Below are 26,105 nucleotides of genomic sequence, written 5' to 3'. Positions count from 1 at the left end.
AAAGACAAAGTTATAAAGAGACACAAAGAAATTTACCATATGGGCCCATAGTGCTGTTAACAGAAAACATGAAATATTCCCTACCTTGTATGTGTGTGTGTGAGAGTGGAGTGGTCTCACTTGATTAAGAAAGGACTTGTAAAGCAGCCGAGATAGCTCAGTTGGGAAAGCGTTAGACTGAAGGACTTGTAACTGATTGTAGGTATGAAAAAATTTCTTAAGTAGTTTCTTCTTAAGTTTGAATAGAGATATTCCTAGAATCTTGCTTTTCTGTCATTGGAAAAGTTCAAAAACTTCCTACTATAAAGAGGGCTGTCACATCTACAGTGTTTCAAAGGCTAGTCTTGAGGCCCTTTGGAACCCTATCTCTTGAGGGAATGTGTGACATTTTAAACTCTGAGCTAATGCAGGGTCGCCACCTCTTGCATGACAGCTGGTTGGAAGCTGCCCAAGAGCTGCTGGTCCTGACAGGTGGACTGGTGATTCCCCACCCCAAACCAATAGTGACAAATTTAAACTATCTATGGCACTCTTGTTCTCTTTCTGCTCATCTTTCATTACTGTACTACTGCTTTAACCTAGCTTATTTCTTGCCCTGTCTCCATGATTTGAGTAAATTCCCATTTCAATTCTTCAATACCTTAATATTGTCTTTGAAATTCCCTCTCCCCTTTTAATTTTCAAATTTTCAAATTTTATGTATTTGTGTTTTATTTATCTACTTGTGAACCCTGGGATGCTCTACAACTAAGCTATATCCCCTATCCTTTTTATTTTTTATTTTGGGATAGGGTCTCTCTAAATCATCCAGGCTGGCCTAGAACTTGCAATCTTCCTGCCTCAGCCTCCTGGGAGTTGTTGGGATTACAAGTATGCACCATTGTGGAGGGATTCCCTTTTTATTCTGCTGGATCATACCCAAAATCTCTTCTAAGATCTTGCTTGCAATATTTCTAAGAAGTCTTCCATTCATTCACTCACCATATACTGTGTAGCTAGGCCCTTCATATCAATTTAACCATACTCTGCCATGTTCTTTCAGCGTTAAGTACCCATTTTTTTCCCTTTTATACATACTGTATGTTTTACACAGGCTATTCAAGCTATTTCTCTTTATTTTGCCTCCCAATTAAACACTTTTCTTTCATCATCTATCCTGCATTATTGTCCCAATAATAGCAATACAATACTCTAAAGTAATCTGGACTCCCTTGACTCCCAAAAAATCCTGTGTTAATATTACTGCATCCACCTTGCAGACATAGAAACTGAGGTTCGGCTGGGCACAGGTGGTGCCTGCATGTAGTCCCAGCTACCAGGAGGTTGCAGGAGAATTACTTCAGTGCAGAAATTCCAGACGAGTCTGGGCAACATCGTAAGAACAGAAAAGGGGAAGAATAAGGAGAAGAGGAAGGGAATGAAATTTAGGGAAGGAAAGAGGGAAGGAGGGAGAGAGGAAAGAAACTAAAGTCCACAGAGATTACATTTATTATCCCAAAACAAACAGCTTGTAAATAGCAAGGATGAGGGCATCCAAGATCCGAGCTCAAATAACTATCCTCAAAGAAGAATTAATTAATTAATTAAGACCCTATGAGAGGTGTTGGATATTAAGTAAAGTCCTAGAAAACGAATTGGGAGATTCTGAGAAGAAAAAGAGGGCTCTCAATCAGTAATGCTAACTGGCAAAACCAACACCAGAGGCACATTTGCGGGTCGGTTTTTGTATATTTGTTTAGTCTTTCTTGGTTTTGTTTTGTTTGGAAAAAGGGTTTGGGTACTCTAAGTCTTTGTCATTTCACTCACCTCTCCCAGCCTGGCTCTGTTCAGATCGTCTCCTTGGAGGGATCTGCCTGCCCTGGTAGAGGGTGACCTCGGAGGCAGAACGGCAGCCTCGAGTCTGGCCGCTAACGGCGAAAGATTGACGCGGTTGGACCGCGCCATTCCGGAAGCGATAAGGGGCATAAACTTGGCGTCGTCCTTAAAGATGAGTATGAAAAGGGTGGTGAGGGTGACTGCCTTCCTCGGGGGCCCCCTCTTTTCTCTCCGTTATGGCCCACACAGCATTTCTTTCACCGTCTGATTTACTAAGGCAATCCTGTAGGATTGAGAAGCGGGTAAAGTCACTGACTGCAATTACGATAACTCGGTGGCTACCGCAAATGACTCATTTGCATATAATTTGCATGTCAATATACTTATGGAAGTACACAATATATCAGTACTTCACTAACTGGGCCACGCCCTCCAGCCCGCCCTGTCAGTTATCCAACTACTTTTTCCTTTTCGGCTTTCTCACTCTAGCAAACGCTATCTTTTAAGTCCACCTCGCAAACATTGGTCCCTCCTCCTACCCGTAAGCTCCTCCCTCCGCTCTCTCCTCCCTTCCTCTCTTCCGAATATCTTTTCCCCGCCCCCTTTTATTTTTCTGAACAGGCATGTTCCAGGCAACTCATCCGACTCTTTAGATTACTATAGGATCTGTAGGGTCCTGAGCGTCGGGGAAGCAGGAAAGCAAATACCGAGAGAAGGACTTGGGCTCAGGAGAAGAATCTTACATCGAGACCGGCTGGGGAGTTGTTTGTTTGTTTGTTGGTTGGTTGGTTCTGGTATTGCGGCCCTGTCCAACCTGCGGCAGAGTGAAGGCCCCTTCAGGCAGTGCTGCGGGCAGCCCCGCAGCCGGGGCCTGGTGCAGCCGCCGCGGCCGCTGTCAGGGAAGCGCAGGCGGCCAATGGAACCCAGGAGCTGCCGCTGCTGCTGAGGCGGCGGTGTCGGCAATCCGACCCCGACCGCCTGCACTCCCTCCGCGGGGGTCCTCCGGAGGTAAGCGACTTCTTCCCGAAGAGTCACCTTTGCTCTTTTTGGTGTGGGGGGGTATCCCTTTCCCACCCCACCCTGCCCCGCACAGCCTCCCCCTACCTGGGTTCGACTACTAAACTGCTCTCTCGGTGGCAGCTGCACCCCGAGTTTCTTCTCCACCTTTTCCTCTCAAGCCTGGGGTTTTTCTCTGCTTTTTGGCTTCCTTTTCTGTTTAGCTCCTCCCTCTGCCCTGGGGATTCCCTCCCCCCTTCTTACCCCTATTGCCTCCGTCTGGAAATATTTTTTTAAAGCCATGAACCCTTTTCACATAAGACCCCTTCCATATATCTATCCTGGTTTGTTCTTCCTCATCGTCTGTGCTTCTACCCCAGACCTTCTCATGGACCCCGCCTTTATCTTTTTTCTTATTTTACCCCCTCCTTCATGATCTGTGCAACCTCAGCACAGAGTTCCTATTTTCCTGAGCTAAAGATTGTATCCCTCTCTTCTCTGCCATTTCTGATTCCATTACCTCACCATCACCTAGCTTCCAAAATTTGCCTATTCCCCTCTCCGTAAGGGATCTCAGGCCTTCGTCATCATTCCCAAAGTACCATTTACATTCTACTTTTACCTTAGTCCTCGCCCTTTTTATTTAAGATGTTTTTTGGTCCCTCAAGCTGTTTTTACCTTCCCTTTCCCCCTTCTCAATCCCCCAGCCCTCTGCAGGTTTGTTCCTGTAGGAGAGAAAACTGACAGTACCCCTTCCCATTAAGGATTTCCAACTTTGACACCTCCCTCTTGTTTGAAGGATTTTGCTGATCCTTGTGTCATTTGGTTCTGTTTTCCCTGTCCTCTTTATGTGTTCTCTGTCACACTCTTTATCTCCAACGTACCACTTATTTCAGGATCAGCTAAACCTTGAACTAAGAAGAAAATGTATTGGGAGGAGGGGGAGCCTCAGCTGTCTCAGGCTTTTCTGAACAGAAGGGTGTTTCTGAAGGATGGAGCAAGTTTTGAAGAAGTCCCTATCAGATTACACTTTGTTGACTACTCAGGAGCAGCCACTAGGAGGGATGAACAGGCCTGCATGGAAACTGAATGAGGTTGTGAGAAATTTTGTTTTGGATTATTTATTTTGGGGCTTGCGTTAAACAGATCACAGAATAGAGTGTCTTCCCACCCCAATCCAGATTTAAGAGGAATCAGTTTTCTGACTTTGGCTTACTAGAATAGTCTTGGTTGATTTCATAAGAGTTCAGGCCTGGGGTGGGGTTGGGGGATAACTGGGAAAAGGAGGATGAGACAATGGAAAAGCTTGTACATTTAGAATCAGAACTCCCGGGTTCAGCATGTGACTTACTCACTTGATTTCCAGAATGGTCTTTTTGAGGAAATGGCCCACTCTAGAGGCATCAGTGTGGTTACAGGTTAATGTGGGTTGGGGGAAGAATTAGACTTATCTGTTGACAAAACTTTCTGGGTTCTGAGACAAAGGTATTTATTAGTAGTGGTTTTGTCATCCTGAGAATTTTTCTTCACCTCAATCTTTCTGTTGGATCTTTGTAGTCCATGAGTGTCAGTCTGAAACACAAGCTTCTGACATGTGTTTTATCTGCCTTGCTTTTCCCCCCAGTGCATTAAGTCGCTGACCACGTACCCTGTTCCTATCTTACTTGACCCTTAATTCCAGATTCTATGGGAAGAAAGAAAGTGTGTTTATGGAAAAGTCCTTTGAGGAAGCTGACTTTGGAAAGAGAACTTGAAGTGAGCTGTTACTTAGGAAACTAGTTGCTGCCTTGTATGCCATGTCTTTCTCTTGGCCTGTAATAGTGAGGAGGGCACATGAAGTTTCATTCATCTTCTGACTCTAGGCCCATTTGGTAGTAGTTAGGACATCTCATCCCACTTCTCCATTTCTCCCTTGTAGTTAGCCAGAGTGTAGTCTGTTTATAATCCCTTTTTAAGAGAAAGCTCACTCCTTGGAAGTACACTCAACCAGAAATCATATTTCCCCAGGTTTCCCTGCTTCATTCTCAGATGGGTCCACACTTCATGAGAGCATGTTTTCTGAACACCATCCAAAGGAACCAGTTGAGATTCTTTGATTTTGGGGAAGAGGTTTCAATAATTGGTATGGGACAAGAGAGAGCCTAGTCCAAGTGTATTTAGGTCTTGGAGTGAGGAGGAGAAACAGTTCAGAGAAAGGTGAGCATACAGGTTGCTTTCTTTGCCATCTCTCTGTTTTATCAGGGGCTCCCAGAGCTGGCTTGGGCTGTCTGGCTGGAATCTGCTTATACCTGCTCCATGTCTCTGCACAGAGTTCTCAACCTGATTCAATATTTACTTAACTACCTTGAGACCACTGCCCTCCCTATTCCCTTGCTGTAGCTTGGGAATGCCCTCTCCCCTGATGCCATCACCCTCTACAGCCTTTTGTTAGCATTCACCTGGTTCCTGGTGGGGCATGAACACACTCGTCTTCTTAGTCCTGAGTTTTCTATAGGGAAAATAGAGTGCTTGTTCTCTACCTTTACCTTTGAGATCAAAGAGGGAAGAGGAATTGAAACCTCCTTAAAGGAAGGTTTGAACTGGGAATGGTGGTGCATGTCTGTAATCCCAGCTATTAGAAAGGCTAGGGCAGGAGGATCACAAGTTCACGGCTAACTTCAGCAACTTTGCAAGACTGTCCCAAAATAAAATTTTAAAAGGGTCTGGGTATAGCTCAGTGATGGAGCACCCTGGCTTCAATCTCCCCAGTACCACAAAAAAAAAAGAAGGAGAAGAAAAATTTGAGTTGTACCTTAAGACATAAAGAACTTCTCAACACCAGAATAGAGAGCCTAGTTTGATATGAATAGGTGGAAGAGCAACCTATTTTTTAAAAATTATTTTTAAAGGAATGCATGCACATGGTAACAAATCCAATGGTACTATAAGAGTTTGTGATGAAAACCAATAGTCCACTTCCCTTCATCCCTACTCCTGCTCCCTTGGAATTAACTTCTTTAGTTATCTTGGTTTTTAGTTCTGAAACTTATCACCATAGCTTTAAATAACATGCTTGTGCCTCTGTTTCTTGACTCATAAATTACTGCAAAAGAGGTTTTAACCTTAGAGGATTTATACCTCTTGTTCATGTAATTATGCCATTATTTTTATTTCTTCTATTTGACACTTGTTTAACATTTTAAATAATATATTTGAACCTTTCTTTTCCATTATTTTTTTTTCCCATGGTGCTTGGGATCAAATATAGGACCTTCCTCATGTAAGGCAAATGTTCTGCCACTGAGCTACACCCCCAGCCCTCTTTCCATTAACTGAGTCTCTCTTAATTATCCACCTTATAGGATGAAAATATTGGTTCCTTTACCCTTTGTTCCACCTTTCATGATTCATCTTAAAGGATCTTTTGGAAGGGGAAATTGAGTTTGCCTGCCTGCTTGAAGGCAGAGTACTAGATCAAATGATCTCTTAAAGGCCATTCTATGACATCAGGATTGGTCTGAACCAATCCATAGTTATCTGGTTCATGGAAAAAAAATTGACCAGGAGGATAGTGATTAGCTGGGTGAGGGATTGATTTGGGTCTCCTTACGTGTCCTTCCAGAGACCGATCTAGTAAGTCCTTTATAGGAGGCCAGGGAATGGTTGTTTGCCTGTAATATTTTGAGGTGATAGGAAGCAAGTGATCATCGCCTCCAGAATCCTCGGCAGCTCCCAGTGCTGAGGCACACACCTGTAATCCCAGTGACCTGGGCGGCTAAGGCAGGAAAATCACAACTTCTAGGCTAGCCTCAGCGACTCAGTGAAACCCTGTTTGAATTAAAATAAAAATAGTAGTAGTTTAGTGATAAAGTGTTCCTGTGTTCAATCCTCAGTCCAAAAAAAACCCAAAACCAGACTCCTTTGCAGACATGCTTAACTGCTCAATCCCATGGTCTATCAGAACACATGTGTACACCTTCTCTATCCTCTTCAGCCACTGCTCTTCCCTGCCTTGCCCTAACTTGTAACAACCCTGTATGCTCAACTTTGATTCCCCTACTTTGCCCAGATGGGATCTCTGTAGCCCAGTTAGTTTTAGTGCTCCCACCTCTCCCACCCACCTTTCCTAGGAACTGCCTGCCAGGCTGGAGCAGAGGAGGCCTCCTCTTTTTCCCTTGTAGTCTAGTTAAAAGGAAAGTTTAGGCTTCTGGTATAAATATAGGACTTGTTCTTCCTTTTCTTTTGCATTCTAGTCCTTTGATTTTTCTTTAAATGGTTAGCCATTAAGGGCATATTTTCTTTATATTTGAAAATGAATAAATTTATATTGAGGACCATATCTGAATTTAGGTTTTGGAGAATCCTTTTCCTATTTTTATTGTCTATATTGTCAAAATAATCTAATCCTGTTTCCCTCCAACATTCCTTTCCCCATGACTTGCTTCAGGTGCAGGCAGTCCCTGAGATCCTGAGAGCCAGGAGAGGCCCAGGTCCAGTTTGCTGGTTTCTAGTGGTAGAGCTGCTTATATAGGACAGGAGTCTGATTTTCTTGTACCTTTTGACATCATTGGTTCCCTGGGGAGGAAAGGAGGATAGAGGAATCTGTTTACTGGGAAAGTCCTCTAAATACTGTGATGGGGAATTCCTAGCTAAGCCCTAGGAATTTTTCTTCTTTTGTTATGGGATAAAAGAGGTGATTGTATTCTTCTTACCTGCTTTCCTATGCCAGTAGTAATCCCAGTAGTGATTAATTGGAGCAGGAATCTGCTTAATTTCTTAGGTCTAAGACACTGTATGTGACCAAATCTGTGAACTTCATTTCCCTTGAAAGTTTGGGGTTTTGTTTGTTCGTTGTTTTTGCTGAGCTAAGGTTTGAACCCAGGGCCTTGTTCATGCCAGGCAAGTGTTCTGTCACAAAGCTACATTCCCAGCTGCCCTTTAAAGTTTAGAAAAGGGAGTGCTAGGGATATAGCTCAGTTGGTAGAGCGCTTGCCTTGCATGCACAAGGCCCTGCATTCAATTCCCAGCACCTAAAAAAAAAATTAGAAAAGGGAACTTTAGGAGCTTTTAGTGACTTGGAAGTCTCTAGAGAAAAAGGGATGCATGCACCAATCATAGACATATTGAGAAGAAGAGTTATTTGTACAGTGTGATTGAGGCCACCATGCAAGTCTCTAAGCAGATCTAAAAAAGGACTGAATTAAACTGACCCTCTGATGAGAGTGCCCTACAAAGGCTTAGCAGGGAATGAGTAAAGCTTCTTTCTTATTATTATTCCTGTGCAACCAATCGTTGCAAGTAGAGACAGATCCACATAGGCAACCATGCTGGTTCTACAACTCAGGGCACTGCCTAATTTGGGGAGAGGGCATAGTGAAAAAGTTGCTACCTTCTTACCAATACTAAACTCAAACTGCATCAGGGAAATTAAATACAGACTTGAAAGACAGACTTGCATGACAGACTTGGAAGAATGATGAATGAAAGTAGCCTTTTTTGTTGATCTCTGAGAACAGAAGAGTTCCCCATCTGTCTTTCTACAAAACTTCAGGAAACTGGATTGTATGATACTGGGCAGATGAAAGCAACCTTGACACTTAACATTTCAGAGCTGCAATAAAAGGCCCTGGAAACATGGTGGTCGAAAATAGGGCATCCCCAAATGTCTAGAGAATCTATATGCTGAGCACCTTTTTTCCACCCACTCAAAGTACAGGCACCCAGGCTTATAGGATCAAAGATGATATCACTAGGAAATTACCTGCATTGCAGCTCTACAAAAGCTACTTCCCTCTTGTTTGTGCTCTTAAGTATGTCTTAGTTTCAGTCTATTTGCATTTTTGCAAAGAGGATTCTGAATTCATTGTTGGCTAGAGCCAGATTCTAGAGACAGGTTGATCTGACAAAATTTCCTTCAGTGCTGCATTGATTCTCCTGGTCTGGATTTGGTGAATCTCTGAAGAATTTCTCTTGGAACGTAGTGGCTTTTGTCAGTGGTGTTCTCTAACCATTCTTAGTTACAATTTTTTTTCTTCTCTGTTCTTTAGAAGTTCTAGACCCATGAGTCCCAACCTGATTTCTTATTGCCTTCTTATAGTCAGCCCTCAAATTCTTGGTGTATATGTATAATAGTGGGGAAAGTAGTGTTGGGGTAGGAGAAGGCTATCATAAATGTCTTAGAAGAGTTTTAAACAACTAATATTCTAATTCACTTTTCCTACAAAAATAATATATATGCAAAGACACACATTATTTACTAACCTTTCAGGTGGTAAGATTCAACTGTCACTTATTGAGTACTACCATGTGCCAAGGACTGTGCTAGAACCTTTCTTACACATTAATTTATTTCTTCCACATGGCAACAATGAGAAGTAAGTATTTTTTTTTTCCCCCAATTTGCAGTTGAGGAAACTGAAACTTGAAGATACGTGACTTATATAAGTTTGTACATCTCATAAAGGCAGAGTGAGAATTTGAACCCCAGCCTGTTTGCCTCCAAGTCCAGGGTTCTTTCCACTGTACTTCAGCTGCCACAATGCTGGAGAAAGGGTATGATGTTATGAACTCAGATGAGCAAAGAAATGGCACAGCTTCAGCGGGGTTGATGATGGTTGTTTTAGAGCTGTTTTCTTCTAAATGAAGCCTGGCATGGTATTTGCTGGCCCTTATTTCCTGGGAGCTTTGAGTCTAAAAGGGAAGGTAAGAAAGTATCTGTAACTGGAAAAATACATCAAGACTTTAACACTAAATAGAGAAGCATATGTGTGGTCTGTCATATGTGTAAGGAAATACAATTTAAAGAGGGGAAGAAAAAGGTAATGACAGCATTTGAAGGGGGACACAAGAAGAGGAAGAGGATAGAAAAACATTTGGAGAATTAAAAACAAGGAGTAAGGCTCAAATTGCTACCCAATTTACCTGAGGAATTTGTAAGCCTGTGTGAATACAACACATATAAAGCAACATTTCACAAGTATAGGCTAAGAAGTGAGGCTAAGCTGAGTAACTAAGTGCAGAAGAAATGAGGAATAACACAGTGATCGGAAGTGGAGATAGTGAAGGAAAGCTTCCTGGGAGATGACTGTTTTGAAGATGATTTTGAAGATGATTTTGAAGAAGTCCAGGAAGACAGATAGACGAGGTGCCTGGGAAGGTTTCATGGTGAAGGGAAGACCTGAGAATGGCACCACTAACCAGTGTGTATATGTCTCACTTTCTTTTCCTTTCTCCCTCCCTCCTGTAGCTTGGAAGCTTGAAGTCCGGCTGTAGCCATGGGAGACACGGTAGTGGAACCTGCCCCCCTGAATCCAGCTTCCGAGCCTACTCCTCCTGGCCCTCCAGGGAATAATGGGGGCTCCTTGCTAAGTGTCATCACAGAGGGAGTCGGGGAACTATCAGTGATTGACCCTGAGGTAGCCCAGAAGGCCTGCCAGGAGGTGCTGGAGAAAGTCAAGCTTTTGCATGGAGGCATGGCCGTCTCTAGCAGAGGCACCCCACTGGAATTGGTCAATGGGGATGGTGTGGACAGTGAGATTCGTTGCCTAGATGACCCATCTTCCCAGATCAGAGAGGAGGAAGATGAGATGGGGGCTACTGTGGCCTCAAGCACAGCCAAAGGAGCAAGAAGGCGGCGGCAGAACAACTCGGCCAAACAATCTTGGCTGCTGAGACTGTTTGAGTCAAAACTATTTGACATCTCTATGGCTATTTCGTACTTGTATAACTCCAAGGAACCTGGAGTGCAAGCCTATATCGGCAACCGGCTCTTCTGCTTTCGCAATGAGGATGTGGACTTCTATCTGCCCCAGTTGCTTAACATGTACATCCACATGGATGAGGATGTGGGTGATGCCATTAAGCCCTATATCGTCCACCGTTGCCGCCAGAGCATTAACTTTTCCCTCCAGTGTGCCCTGTTGCTTGGGGCTTACTCTTCAGACATGCACATTTCCACTCAACGACACTCCCGTGGGACCAAGTTACGGAAGCTGATCCTCTCAGATGAGCTGAAGCCAGCTCACCGAAAGAGGGAACTTCCCTCCTTGAGTCCAGCCCCTGATACAGGGCTGTCTCCCTCCAAAAGGACTCACCAGCGCTCTAAGTCAGATGCCACCGCCAGCATAAGTCTCAGCAGCAACCTGAAACGAACAGCTAGCAACCCTAAAGTGGAGAATGAGGATGAGGTAAAATTGTGGGGAGGTACAGAAAGGCGAGTTGGCAGAGGGTTGCATGGAGACAGGATGTCTTATATAGGGTAACTCTGTCCTTTCTGTCCTTCCATCTGTTTCATTTCACTGATAAAAGCATGGAATGTTAGAATGGAAAAAGGTCTTAGAATTCATGTATTCCAACTGACTCATTTTACAGAGGAACTCAGAGATTAAGTGACTTGCCTCAGGTCATATAGCTAATAGCAAGGCTCCTAACTGTCCAGAGTTGTCTTTACTAAACTGTACTGCCATTCCATTACATATTCACTGGTAAAGACCCTCTCCACCCTGGCTTGAGACCTGAAATGCTACCAGAGCCTCTCAGAGCAGCGCTTATAGGGAAGGAAAAGGGGCTGTGGCCTTTGTGTGTGCTGGGGGAGGGAGGATGTTAAATAGAACATCAGCTTCATTCTCCTGGTCACTTCTTTTCATAATCCCTCTTCCCCACCCCTGAAGATCCTGTTTTTTATTGAGAACATAGAATAAGTTTTGTTCTGAATCACTGAGGCATCTGCAGAATGTTCTCTTCTCTGACTTTCCTTGGAAGAAGAGGAAGCACCAATAGCAGTTGGGGATGTGTACTACAGAACAGGAGGAGATGAGCACATCAGTAGGATATAGTCACCCTTCATTCCACATCTGGACAGATAACAAGGGAAAGTTGCCCAGTGGACAACCAAGTTCAGTGACCTGGTGTCCCAGCTAGACAATGGTGCCCCAGTCTTCCTCTCTGATTCGCCATTGGCCGGGCTCCCATTCTGGCTGCCAGCCCAGCCTAGAAAAGAAGGGAGGAAAAAAATGAGGAATTTGCACTGTTGGAAAATGTGTATGGCCATGGTCCTGGCATCTGCCTCTGTGGAGCATAACCCACCCACATTTTCAATACAATGGGGTTTCTTTCAAGTAGCGGGAGGTTTCAGTGATCAGGGAAGAGAAAAGCTGGAAGGAGGGGAGACTACAGAGTCTGCTGTCTCTAAAAATATGGTATTTTATCAAGATAATTTAATAATAGTAAAGCCTAAAAGTGCTAACATTTATTGAGTACTTATGTAGCAGGCATAATGTCAGATTTTTTACATTTAATCCTCACAACCACCCTAACAGACATATATTATTTTACCAGTGAAGAGACTAAGGCTTAGAGAGATTGAATGATTTGCCTAATGTCTCAGCTGGTGAATGTCAGACCAGGACCCAAATCACAGCTTGTGCTCATAATCACTCTGCTGAGGTGCCTTGGTTATTTCTCAGCATCTTCTTCCTCAGGTCCCAGCTTCAGAGGCCATTGGGGAAGAAGGGCCTGTGCTGTGGCCTCCTATACTTCCACATCTTTACACAGACAAAGCCCAAACTATTCTCAGGCCAGAATGAACCATTTCATTTTTGCTTGAGCTTGGCAGCAGAACTCAGGGTCCATGAAGGAAGGTTGTTGCAGAGCAAGAAGAACCATCTAGATTCTGGTGAAACTAAGGACATGAAGGGTTTGAGAGCTGCCTCTTCTTGGGGTCCATCCTGTGGTGGTATGGGTATGAGCAGCAGAAATGAATTCCTTGGTACCTCTTGTCAGTCGTGGCTTTTTTCTGTATCCATTTTCTGGTCCTCATCTTAGTGATACCGCCATTTACCGGTGACGAGTTCTGCTCCTTCTAATGTTGAAGATTGAACACTAGAGAAGGCCTGGTTTTGCATTAAGTGCAAAGCCATGGGCAGGGGGAGGGCCAAGGTGATTCAGGCAGGCAAGGGCCCAGGGGGCATTAATTAGCAGTTCCTGGCTTGCAGTCCTTGATAAAGGCAGGTAAATTTGGTAATCAATGGGCTGCGGAGATCCTTGACATTCCATTCATTCCAGGGGCAGTTTCCAACTTCCAGAGGCAGATGATTTTATGGCCTCCATTTCCTCGATTTGACCCGATCCCCTATTTCTACACTAACTACCTGTTCCCAATTCTGGCTTCATTAGGACCAGAAAAAACTGAAGCCTTAAGGCTTTTCCCCTGCACTGGTCCTGAGTCCTTCTTCCTTGCATCTAACTTCTGCTCTAAAATGATGGATGGCTCTGAAAGTCAGGTATTCTGTGAGTGCTTAAATCTCTAGGGGGGTTCTCCAGCTGCCATTCTTCCTAACCTGGCTTCTTAGCTTGGGTTACTAGATCCAGGAAAGGAAGGAGATAACATGTTCCCAGGCTCTCCTGGGTTATCATTATCTGATGCTGGCAGAATGAGACACCTATTTACTGTGACTCCTTAGGAAATGTGAGAGCAAGAGAGAGAGAACATAAATGTAAATATTGCTAGGTTTCTAAGCATTGGGCAAGTCTTCAGCACAGGGGTTTCTTCTAACCCTTTTGATATTTTGAGGATATGTCTATCAAGACCTTTGTTCCCCAGATATCAAGGGAAATGATTTTCCTTCTTCTACTCTTCTTCCTCCCCTGTCATGCAACATTCAATTATTCAACAACTAGTTACTAATCTTGTACACCATGCAAAGCCCTGTTCAAAAGTCAGCAAAGAGTAGAGGATAAAATGCCGTTCTTTCCTCTAGGAATTATAGATTATATGAACACCCCAGTATCTAAGGAAACTGCTTAGTTTGTGATTCTTAAAAGTTGTTGCCTGTGCATAAGCAGGAAGTAGACACCTTACTGAAATGAAGCACAGAATTTTCTAAGTGCTGCCCAGATCTCTACATGGGCCCTGACGCTCTGCTCCCAGTCTCTGCTTTCCTTTTTTTTTTTTTTTTTTTTTTACTGGGGATTTAATCTAAGGAGGGATGCTTTAGCACTGAGGTCCATTCCCAGGCCTTTTTTATTTTTTGTTTTGTGACAGGGTCTCAGTAGCTTAGGACCTTGCTGAGATTGACTTTGAATTTGTGATTCTCCTGCCTCAACCTCCCAAATTGCTGGGATTACAGGTGTGTGCCACTGTGCTCAGCAATGCTTTCCTTTTGATTTTTGGGTTTAATCCCATCTCCTATAATAGAGAAGTGCCAGAGGGTGAGGTGGTGTCTCAGGGAGGAAGCTCTAGTTTTCTCCTGTCTGTGGTCTCCTTGCAGAGCTCTTTGCCCAGATCTCACTGAAGGTTCCATTCTCTTTTTATGAAGAATTCTTTATACTCCTCACAGAGGACTCTAGCACACAATTCTCCCATCTCCCATCAAACCCACCCCTTCAAAGCAGTTTTTATTAGCCTCCTCAGTGAACCCTGCTCAGACAGATTTCCTTCCCATTTGTGATCAAACGTTAAATATTCTGGCATAGAGTGAGGCACAGGGAGCAGAGAGTGATTTGGGTACTAACCCTAACCCCTACCTGGCCCTACATAATGACACTCTAAGTAGATCGGCTTCGTCTTTTCAGAACTGCAACCTTTGTACACAGAAATTTGCTGGTTGTCATACTGGAAGCCCAGTGGGCCTTCCAGCCTGATACGATGTGATGTCAGCTTCTTGGCCTGAGCTTTACTCCCTGGAACTGACTCAGTGTGAATGACTCAAGCCCAGGAGTAGGAAGAAAGCAGGTCATGATATACCTCCCTTCCCCCAAGGCTATTAATGAGTCTCTTGGGACATGTCTGTGAGAGAATCAGCTGGAGTGTTCATGGAACCAGTATCCTGCCTGCTGTCCCTTCCCCAGCCAGTTCATGGGTAGAAATTGAGCCATTCTGGCATTCTCACTGCCTCAATTCTCCCTACCGCTTTTACCACAGTGGAAGAGTTGTGGCCTCAGGGGAGCGTGTCCAAGTGTGACTTCTCCCTTAAAGTCTTCTTCAAGGCAAGACCTGCCTATAGGACCTCCTGCTAGAGTAGAACTTAAGTTGTGGAGTTAAGTCAATGCCTGAAATGCTAATTGCAGAGTAGAAAAGCTCCATGTCCACACCCTCCTACCCTGGGAGCTCCCAGGATTTTGCCTCCTAAGTCCAGGCCCCTCCCCACTTGCATGTTTGCACAGTGTTCCACCTGCTCCTTGCCTTGGTAGACCTTGTTGAATAGAACCCACGAAAACTCTGTGTATCTGAACTGCAGAATGAGAGTTTGACCACCATTCCTGTCCGCTTTTTGTTCATAGACAGCAGTGAGACACAGGAATGGGGAGATGTTTAGATTATTCCCCCTAACTGGAACTCAGACAGGTACTATCCCAGCTAATCAGCTTTCTCAGATGGATTTCACTAGTACCTAACTCTCGAACTTGAGTCAAAAATTTGTAATATATTGAGTGTCAAGTGCAATAACCTGATAATAAGCCTAAAGACATTTGATAATAGACTCACTTGTCCTCCACTTCCACCAGCCTTCAGTCCAGAGATTTCAGGTTCATGAGTCTGGGATGACTTTGGGTTCAAAGTTGTTATTAGACTTCCCAGGGTAATAATGAGTCTGATTGAAGAGGAGGTAAATACACACACTCCCTGAGCTTTCCAAGAAGCTGGAGAAACATGGGGTTTCCAGTGTCGTGGTCGTGCAGTGTATCAAATCCAGTCTCTTTGGGGATTCCCACAGAGAAGTGGGCAGTTGAGAACATGTACATGGGTAGAGAGAAACATCAGGGAAAGTTGGCAGTGCAATTTCTCACCTGGGGCCCAGCTTTAGGCTTTTATCCTAAAAAAAAGATTAATTCAGACATATGCAGTCGTGCACACCTATAATCCCAGTAATCGGGAGGCTGAGGCGGGAGGATCACAAGTTCAAAGGCATCATCAGCAATTTAGTGAGGCCCTAAGCAACTTAGTGAGACCCTGTCTCAAAATGAAAAATACAAGGTCTGGGGATGTAGCTTAGTAGTTTAGTGCCCCTAGGTTCAATCCCAAGTATCAAAAAAAGAAAAAAATTAATAAAAAGAGAAAAATTCATTCAGGCAAGAATAGAAGGGAACAAGTTGGGTGCAGTGATGCACACTTATAAACCCAGTTCCTAGGAGGCAGAGGCAGGAGGATCACAAGTTGAGGTCAGCCTTGGCACTTAGTGAGACCCTGTCTCATAATAAAAAGGGAAGGGAATGTAGCTCAGTGGTAAAGCACCTAGGTTAAGTCCCCAATACCACCCTTCCCCCACCAAAAAAAAAAAGAATAAAAGGAAATATAGTGAAAAACACACACTGCCTTGTTTCTTCAGCCCTTCTGACCTCAAGTTCTAAGCTGGCCTTCTAGTGTCTCCCACAAGTGTCTAGAATCTGGGCAAGTGGCATTTCTGGGTTGTCTCTTGTTCATTAAAGCAGAAAGGTAGAGCTGCACAAGAGGAGCAGTTATGATCCAGGTTGGAGCTAAATTCTTTGCCTTTGTCTCTCTCCCTTCCCTCCCTGCCCCCTCTTTGTCCCTTTGCCCTCTGGCCCTTTCCCAGGAGTTCTCCTCCAGCACCGAGAGTATTGATAATTCATTCAGTTCCGTAAGTGGGGCCAGGCTGGGACTGGGTGGCAGGCTCCCCCCATGGCCGCATTTCCTCTCCGTCCCAGGTCTTCAGAGCCCCCCAGGCCAAGGCTGGAGTTCAAAGGCCCCTTTAATTGCTGGATCTTCTCCCTCTCAGACCTGGAGAAGTCTCTGACTTTTGCTGCCAATGCCCAGAGCCCAGACTAAGATAAGCTCAGTTGCTTCTGTCAGAGACAACTGGGATACTGTGCTCTTCTATCCCCAGCTCCTGGGTCTCTGGAGCAAACAGCTGGGAGAGAGGTAGAATTTACTTCTGGATTACAGCCAAGAACTGCTTGACAGAAACCCCAGGATCCCATTTCTCCCACCCAGAACCCTTTCCCCATGGCTTCTGCCATCCAGACCATCAAATATTTATTCAGCATTCTAAATGCTAGGCCCTGTGCTGGGTGAGTCAACTCCTAAAGCAAACAGGACTTGGCCTAAAGGAAAGTTTTACCTCCCCACAGCTGCGTTTTCTTTTTTAACTTCAACCACCTTTCTTCCAGGTCGGAATTCTTCCCTTTTCCCAGCTCACTGCCCAAAATGTTCCTTAATCCCCATTCTCCTTTCTTGTTCCCTCTGGACTAACCCCTGACCCTCTGGTCCCACAGGGTCTTGGACCTTGTTGCTGGGCAAAGACGTGAGAGGAAATGCTGGACCCTCTGGGAGTTTGGATGATTTTTTTACATTTTATTTTCTATTTGTCTACCCAATCAGTTTTCTATGTTCTGTGCCAATCCCCTTTCAACCATGATTCCTATCTCCTCCATGTGGCAAAGCCTCTCTCCGGAGGCCTGGGGTCAAATTTGCTCATGTAACTTAGGGGCCCCCAACTCAAATGTGATTTTAGAATGGGAAGGAATCCTGTTTTTTCTAATCTGAGATGACTTTAAATTGGTCAGGTGGAGAATCCTTGGGTCAGTGACCACTTGCCACCTGAGTAGATGGTTTAGGGGATCAGGATGAAGGAGTGAGTCTTCAGACTTCCTCTTTTCTTTCTCTATTAAGCCACCAGAATATTTCTAGGGGCCATAGAAACCCAACTCTCTTGTCTTCCTTCTGTCTCTTTTTAACCCTGCCCCTAAAGCATTCCTGTCTGACTTCAGTATCCTGTTACGTTACCATGTGGTGCCGCAAGCCAGCCCACCTCCTCCCATCATGGGGTAGAGGCTAAGAAATGTACCCTGGCTGTTGCACATGCACACGCATACCCGATACGGCCCAGTTTTCAAAAGAAGCTCTTTTTTTGCAGTGTGAGGGAGTGAGGGTAGAAATTCTCAATCAGGAAACTAAGCAAGACACACTCAGAAAGGGAGAGAAAAACCTGGTGAGTGAAATACTGTTCCCTATAAGAGGAGGAGATATTGTCCTTATCTAGCTGAGGAGAGCTGGACTGGGGAGTTGGGTGGCTATCTTAATAAAATGTACCTTATGGTAGAAGAACTTAGACTGGGAACAGAGCCCTTCTTTATGTGCAGCTGAAGTTCATCTTTTTCCCCATCCCACCTTACTCCCCAGACTACTTTGCCCTTTCTGGGGATGACTAATGTGCTCAGCATGAGGAACCAAGCTCACAGCAGGGTACTAATATGGGAAACCTAGTTGCTGAGAGGTAGGGGAAGAGGATCCAGGGAGCAATCACTAAAGACAGGCCTTCAGGGCCATCTTCGAGGACATAAAAAAAGAGCTATTACTTTCTCTATCCACCTACACACACCTCCCTCCCTCTGCTTTTTTTTTTTTTTTTTTTTTCTTTTAAGTTGTAGATGGACATGATACCTTTATTTTATTTATTTATTTTTATTTAGTGCTGAGGATCAAACCCAGTGCCTCACCCGTGCTAGGCAAGTGCTCTACCACTGAGCTACAACCCCAGCTCCCCTCCATCTGCTTTTTCTTTTCCTATTGTTGTGCCCTCATTAATGCAAATTTGCTCATCCTCTTCTCATTCCCTGCATGGTATTGATCCCTTGTAAGAGATTGTGGGGTGGACAGGACGTGGGGATGCCATGGAAAGCAACAGAAGTCATTTGGATGACTTTGAAAAGAGAAATATTGACTTGAAGGTCCCTTCCTTACCCTTGTGGGCCCCAGCAGAGCCCCTCCAAGCTCCCTTGCCTAGCCTGTGGGCCTCGGTAGAGCCCCACAGCCGAGATCCAGCCAAAGGGTCCAGATGGGGAGAGGCACAGCTCTGTTCTTGAGTAAAGCACTTCTTGATGTAAGCAGCTCTTCTGTCTGGGGCCCTGAGTGACCTCCAGATGTCCCTTGCCTATCTATCCTAAAACCTTGAGACAGTACTTGAGGGACTCAAGTCTAAAAGGAGGGGTACATCCCAATAACCTGGACTCATGGCCCCCTATACCTTCAAGAAGTAGCACATAGAAATGGAATGTGCTGGCTGTTCTCAGTTCAAGCAGAGACAGGTGGGGTAAAATCTACCATCGCCAAAAGATAGCTTTCTTCGTAGGATTCTCCAAATGCTGGGGTCCCTGGCCTATATGGCCAGGATAGATTGAGCGGGTGGGCCACTTTTTCTATGGTTTGATCAACATCTTTTATTTCATCCCACCCACCTTTAGCCTGTCCGACTGGCCCCTGAGCGAGAATTCATCAAGTCCCTAATGGCAATTGGTAAACGACTGGCCACCCTCCCTACCAAAGAGCAGAAAACACAGCGGCTGATTTCAGAGCTCTCCCTGCTCAACCATAAGCTCCCTGCCCGAGTCTGGTTGCCCACTGCTGGCTTTGACCACCACGTGGTCCGTGTGCCTCACACACAGGCTGTTGTCCTCAACTCCAAGGACAAGGTAGGTGGACTGTGGCCCAAACCCTAACCTGATCTGACTCTCCTCCCATGATTGTTCAGAGTTTGTGTATATGCACAGGGATTCCCCTAACAACATCTTGTCACCTTTCATAGTTTATAATTGCGCTTGTCAACCACAATTTTACTTCAGTGCTGTAGTGATCCTGTGAGCCCTCCTGTCCCCCTTCTTAGACTTTGCTTTTCTGGATCAAAGAAGCCTGATGTTTTCTCTTCACTTTTTGCTGGATTTTAGAATTGCTCTCCACCCATTCCTTATAGTCATTTTGGTAGCTCTTCTCCAGCCCTCCTATAACTTCGGGCTGTCTGGATTCAGCAATCACAATGGTAGCAAAGTATTTTGTTTCTAAGACCTTTTCTGATCAGAGTGGGCAGGGAGGAGAGAAGGATGCCCAATTCATATTAGAGAGAATTAGCTGATTTTGTGGATTGAAATTGGTACTCATGGTTCAGATTCTTCTTTGAGAGGAAGTATCAAAGATCAGAACTCTCCTTGGGACACTGCCTGTCTTCGCCACAGCAACTCCCTCGGCCCTGTCTTTAGGACAAGCCCATGGAGGCCTATAGGTTTCTCTTATAAGCTGTAGCTTAGAGAAGCCCAACTGAAAAATTTAGAAGACTTGTGTACTCTCTCACCCAGATTCTTTATATCGGTAATCATATGACAAGTTCCTGCCCTAAAAATATTAAGGGATTGTTGAATGCAGGTTGGGGCGAGGTAGGGAAACGGGAAGAACACAGTGTTAACAGTGTTGAGATTTGGGAGATAGTGGTGGAGGTAAGCTGCGAATACTGTCCTCACTCCTCACATCAGGCTCCTTACCTGATCTACGTGGAAGTCCTTGAATGTGAAAACTTCGACACCACCAGTGTCCCTGCCCGAATCCCTGAGAATCGAATTCGGAGCACACGGTCTGTAGAAAACCTGCCTGAATGTGGCATCACCCACGAGCAACGGGCTGGCAGCTTCAGCACTGTGCCCAACTATGACAATGACGACGAAGCCTGGTCGGTGGATGACATAGGCGAGCTGCAGGTGGAGGTGAGGGAGCTCCAAGGAGGTAATACTAGGGCACAGCACCTGTTGTCCACAAGCTTCAATATATTTGAGACAAGATAACATACCCCCGGCAGGTGAGGCATGTGCCCAAATGTGGCGTGAGCAGCGAGCAGCGAGCAGTGAGCAGTAAGAGGGAAATGCTGTGATGGTATTCAAGTCTGGTCTGGATGGTATTCAAGTAGAGCTTATTCTTCCATGGAAGAAATTCAAGTTAATGTAGTGAGGAAAATTTAATGATAATATTTACTGAACACCTGCTCTATAAAGTTGTCTTAGGATAATAAGAGTAGTAAGTCCTACATTCTTTCATTCCAGACCTAAGTGCTGTGTGCTAGTAAACAGATTTGGCCCCTACCTGCAAGGAGTTTATGAAGGGAAAGAACAAGATTAATAGGCAGGTAGTTATAGTGAGATGTGATCCAGGTTGTGGTGCAGAGGACAGGGTGTTATGAGAGCACCCAGTGGTGGAGGTGGTGCTTACTCCAAACTTTGGGTGGGAGTCAAAAGATTTCCTGGAGGAAGTAATCTCTCAGCTGAGGCCTGAAGCATGGTAGGGATTATCTGGACAAAACACTTGGGCAGAGGAAGTACATACAAAGACTAGAAGATAAAAGAGCTTGGCTCATGATAAAAACTAAAGAAAATTTGTGTAGCTATGGATATGTGGGTGTGAGGTGATAAACAGTGAAGAATGAGACTGGAGAGTTGGCTTAGGGTCCTGTCAGTTGTGAAAAGAAACTTTATTCTTGGATTATAAGGAGCAAGAGCAGGATTTTATATAGAACCATTCTGTAAAAAGACAGAATCTTTGTCTTTGAACTTATAAAGTTAGAGACTGACATTTAAAAAATGTGGCACACACCTGTAATACCAGTGGCTCAGGAGGCTGATGCTGGAGGATCACAAGTTCAAGGCCAGGGTTGGCAACTTAGTGAGAGGACATCTCAAAAAATATATTTTTTTAATTTTAAAAAAGGGATGTTAGTGGGGCTGGGGTTGTGGCTCAGTGGTAGAGCACTTGCCTCACACGTGTAAGACTCTGAGTTTGATCCTTAGCACCACATAAAAATAAGTAAATAAAATAAAGGCATTGTGTCCATTTACAACTAAAATATATATATATATATTCATATGTAGCTTAGTGGTGGAAGACCCCTGGGTTCAATCCCTAGTGCCACAAAAGAAAAAAAGATACATAAAGATTGTGTACTGGGAGACAAATGGAGTAGAGAAGTGCTCTGGTACAAAGAGAGAGGGACTTGATATGGACCCTCAGGTCTGGTGGAGTGTTTTATAGGTAACGAGAAAGGAGGAGATTATATTGGGTAACTTAGATGAAGAAAACATCAGAGGAATCTAGTCTGAAAGAGTCTGCTCTGAACCTCAGGGGAACATGCATCCCTAACCATGGAGGGACTCTCAGTCTGAAAGTTCAGGTTTTCATGAGGATCATGGCAATGATTTGCAAACATTAGTGTGTTGAAAATCTGGAGAACTTGTTAAAATTCCAGATTTCCAGATTTCATCCCCAGCAATTCTAATTCAGATTGATGCCGGGGCCTTGTAATCTGCATTTCAGCAGGCGTCTCAGTTTTAATTCTGATTCAGGTAGTTCACTTTTTCAGAAACACTGTTATGTGACCCATGTGAATATCAAGACATCTTGGGGTCCAAGTAGTCAGGATGACACAGAAGTAAGAGAGGCTTTTTCAAGGAGTCTGGAAGGGAGGGGTGAGCACACCATGGCAATGGCAACCAAGCAGGAGGCAAGAGAGGGATCTGTGCTTAGCACTTCTGACCAGTGCTCCCCTGCTCTCCCCAGCTCCCTGAAGTGCACACCAACAGCTGTGACAACATCTCCCAGTTCTCTGTGGATAGCATCACCAGCCAGGAAAGCAAGGAGCCTGTGTTCATTGCAGCAGGGGATATCCGGTATGACCAGATCACTTTGCACTCATTTTTTATCCCTCTTCCAGACATTGCCTATCTCTGTCCCCTTCCTCTCTTTAGCACCTGCTGTCAGCCTATCTCTCCCTTTTCTCTCCTTATTCTGTCCTTGTCCTGAGACCACCAAACTTGAGGCAGTGATGGTGCAGGTTAAGACACTGCTTAGGTTACTATAGAAAATTATAATTCAAGAGAATCCCAAGGGGGTCACAGCAGCCAAGAAAGGAATTCGAGCGGTGTTTCTCAAAGTGGGGTCTCATAGTGACAGGCATCACAATCAGAGAGGAAGGAGGAGACCGTGTTGGAAGTGCAGATTCTGGGATCAGACCCATTCATTCTGTCAGTCTTGGGGTAGAGGAATGGGAAGAGCCAGGAATTCTTTTTTTTTTTTTTTTTTTTTTCTTTTTTTTTTTTTTTTTTTTTTTTGTTGTAGATAGACAAAATACCTTTATTTATTTATTTTTATGCGGTACTGAAGATCAATGTATGTCTCATACATGTACATGTTAGGCAAGTGCTCTACCACTGAGCTACAATCCCAGCCCCCATTCATTTTAACATGATCCCAGACTACCAGGGTAGCAGAACAGTGCTTCTAGTTGTGCTTCCTCTGTCAGTCTCTCTTGGTCTAGGTTCCTTCTCTGTATATCCAGAATTCAGGAACTGTGTAGAGAATGCCAGCACAGAGAGGGGCATCAGGCTCTGGGATAACTCCTCCAAGCAAATGATGTATTTTCTTCCTGCTAGACGGCGCCTTTCTGAACAGCTGGCTCACACCCCCACAGCCTTCAAACGAGACCCAGAAGACCCTTCTGCAGTTGCTCTCAAAGAGCCCTGGCAGGAGAAAGTACGGTGAGTAGGGCAGTTTCAAGGCAATTGCTGGTGCTCGCTGCACCATCTTTATTGGCCATCAGCCTCAAAAACTCCTTCAAACTTTCAGGCAGTCTTGAATCCTCACCCTGGCATCACCCTGCGACACCCTTTCTTTTTTTCTTTACAGGAGAATCAGAGAAGGCTCTCCCTATGGCCATCTCCCCAATTGGCGGCTCCTGTCAGTCATTGTCAAATGTGGGGATGACCTTCGGCAGGAGCTGCTGGCCTTCCAGGTGTTGAAGCAACTGCAGGTAAGGAAAGGAAAGAAGAAAGCCACCTGAGGGACCACATAGGTTGTTCTGCAGGGCGCTTTCCTGGGGACCAGTTTCCAGCCCAAGGGTGATAAAGTTGGTGTTGGAAAATGCAGCTCCACAGCGGCCTCTGTTGGCTATTTTGGTGAACTGCACCTATCCTGTTCTGACCCTTGAAAGTTATTGTTTGTCCTTTAAATCAGAATTTCCCAAATGGTCTGTGGTGGGCAGGTTATAGTGTGCTGAGATATTGATCCCCTGAGCCCCCTGGGTTAGTTCTCAGCAAAGAATTTCACCTCTTTAATTCAGTTATTTATATAAATATTTTTATTTTTTAGAAAGATTTTTTGGACCTAAAATTTTTCCTGTTTTTTTTTTCTTATTATTTGAACTTACATTTATAGTTCCCACTCTCCCTGCTTGTAAGGTGACAGTAATATTTCCTATTCTCTCTGTCATTTCTTGAACTTTGTACCTGTAAGATACCTTTACCCATATAACTTTTAAGTATAGCTTTCTTTCTATCAGGCCCTAGATTTCCTTTCAAAACTTCCTGGTCCTTAGTAGATCAGTGAGTCTTACTTGATGGCCTCAAAGTCAAGGCCACCAAGGAGAGAGGTTTGGAAGAGAGGAATTTTAGCCTTCTCTCCTAATTTGGAGAAGGATGAGACTCCTAATACCTCTGTGTCTCCTCACAGTCCATTTGGGAACAGGAGCGAGTGCCCCTTTGGATCAAGCCATACAAGATTCTTGTGATTTCGGCAGACAGTGGCATGATTGAGCCAGTGGTCAATGCTGTGTCCATCCACCAAGTGAAGAAACAGTCCCAGCTCTCGCTGCTCGATTACTTCCTACAGGAACATGGCAGTTATACCACTGAGGCCTTCCTCAGTGCCCAGCGTAATTTTGTGCAAAGTTGTGCTGGCTACTGTTTGGTCTGCTACCTGCTGCAAGTCAAGGACAGGTGTGTGACTTCTGCCCTTCATCCTAGTCTTGCATCAGGGTCTGCTCTGTCCCTTCATATGTAATTCTAAGTTGAAACAAACAATGTATTTTAAGTAGAAACAGATGTATTCGTGTGATATTAAGCCAAGGAGCAGACCCACAAGTGCTAGGGTGAAAATAGCATGGGAATGAAGAATTTATGTATGAGAGGAGTCAGGGTTTGAGTAAGCAGGGACTGAAAATATAAGGGAGAATGAAGCTGTGGAGGAAGTATGTCCCAGGTGAGAAAATATTTCAAGGGAATTAAAACTTGAGTGAGCAGTGACATCAAACAGGTAAGTTGAGGCTAAATTAAAGGAGCCTTCATTGTAGCCAGGCACCGTGGCACACACCTGTAATCCCAGCGGCTCAGGAGGCTGAGGTGGGAGGATGGAGAGTTTAAAGCCAGCCTTAGCAAAACGAAAGCACTAAGCAACTCATTGAGACCTTGTCTCTAAATAAAATACAAAATAGGGCTGGGGATGTGGTTCAGTGGTCAAGTGTCCCCGAGTTCAATCCCTGGTATCCTCCCACCCCCCCAAAAAAGAGAGCCTTCATTATGAGGCTGAAGAGTTTTATTTTGTAGGCAGAGTAATGTCATCATCTAGTCTATGTTTAGTAAATGCCCTGTGGCACTGTGGGTGAGAGTAGACATAACTGACCCTTTAGCAGCAAAGTGAGAAGTAGGGCCTGGCCTGAGGATAGAGGTAGTGGCTGAGAATAGAAAGGAGAAGGTGGATATGAGGAACATGGAAAAGATGAAGTTGAAACTCCTATCCACAGGCACTTAGGACCTGCCTTCTCAGAGTGTCTCCAGACAATGACTTGGGGTCTATGCCCTGAATGCTTCTGTGAGTTGCAACTCTCCCTGGGAATAGAGGAAGAAATGCAGTGGCCTATGCTGCCAGGGCTCCTGGTGACATAGTGGCCTATTAAGATTAGCTAGAGAAGTTCATCAGAAATCTAGCGTCATAGTACCTGCCACAGCCTGACATTCTTACATTTAAACCATATGAAAACCTTGTTGGACAAGTGTTTCCTCATGAGGGAAGTAAGAGTCAGGTAGAACATGTTCTCATTCCGCCCTGCCACCCTACAAATGAACCGACAGAAGCTCTGACTTTGACAGCTGCTGGGGAATGTCATTATAAGGAGCTTGGTTGCAAGCTTTAGACTGCACCTTGAAACATCAGGATTTTGAGCCAGTGGCCTAGAGAACCTAGGGTTCCGCCCCACCATTGAGTAAATGGGTGGCAGGGAAGCTGCCTGTAGTCAGACCTCAGGGCTTTTCTTTAGGAAACTGATATGTTTGGAAAAAGATTGTATCCTTTAAATGCAGGGGAGGGGGGTGAGAGCAGGCAGCTGGTAAACTGTTCATAATAACTTCAGAAAGAATAGATGCAGGGCTGTTCATGGTTGGCGGCCATATCACACCTAAAGCAGGAAGATGGTGGCAACAAAGAAAATGAAAAAAATCACTGAAGTTGATCAACTCTAGGCTCCAGCTTGTTATAAGAAAAGTGGTACTTGGGATGAGGTTGTAGCTCAGTGGTGAAGCACTGGCACATGTAAGGCACTGGGTTCCATTCTCAGCACCACATAATAAATAAATAAATATTAAATAAAAATACATAAAATAAAGATATTGTATTCATCTACAAAAAAAAAATTTTTTTAGAGTGGTACTTGTCAGAGTATAAGCAGAGTTTAAAGATGATCAGACAAGGCAAAGCATATTGGTCATCCTCACCAGCAGCT

General features: G+C 44.6%; 1 protein-coding gene across 10 annotated transcripts in view; it reads left to right on the top strand.

Moving 5' to 3' along the window:
• Positions 1–2,410: 2,410 nt before the first annotated feature.
• Positions 2,411–26,105, top strand: part of PI4KB (phosphatidylinositol 4-kinase beta) — a 28,177-nt gene continuing 4,482 nt past the window's right edge. For 3 of the 10 annotated variants that reach the window (XM_079155180.1, XM_079155182.1, XM_079155176.1), the window contains exons 1-9: positions 2,412–2,823; positions 10,037–10,976; positions 16,341–16,385; positions 18,988–19,215; positions 20,047–20,274; positions 22,115–22,224; positions 22,987–23,091; positions 23,240–23,363; positions 24,062–24,327. In XM_079155180.1, coding sequence (XP_079011306.1) covers positions 10,065–10,976; positions 16,341–16,385; positions 18,988–19,215; positions 20,047–20,274; positions 22,115–22,224; positions 22,987–23,091; positions 23,240–23,363; positions 24,062–24,327 — 2,018 coding nt within the window. In that variant the 5' untranslated portion in view covers positions 2,412–2,823; positions 10,037–10,064. Of the gene's footprint in view, positions 2,824–9,212; positions 9,343–9,365; positions 9,493–10,036; positions 10,977–16,340; positions 16,386–18,987; positions 19,216–20,046; positions 20,275–22,114; positions 22,225–22,986; positions 23,092–23,239; positions 23,364–24,061; positions 24,328–26,105 lie in introns of those variants that run through there. The other 7 variants (XM_079155183.1, XM_079155178.1, XM_079155179.1 and 4 more) reach the window with 7 other exon arrangements.

This window comes from Sciurus vulgaris (genome assembly GCF_902686455.1).
Source record: "Sciurus vulgaris genome assembly, chromosome: 1".
In the NCBI taxonomy this organism is placed as follows: domain Eukaryota; kingdom Metazoa; phylum Chordata; class Mammalia; order Rodentia; family Sciuridae; genus Sciurus; species Sciurus vulgaris.
Note: the sequence above shows the minus strand (reverse complement) of the source record. Positions and strands in the feature narration are given on the sequence as shown.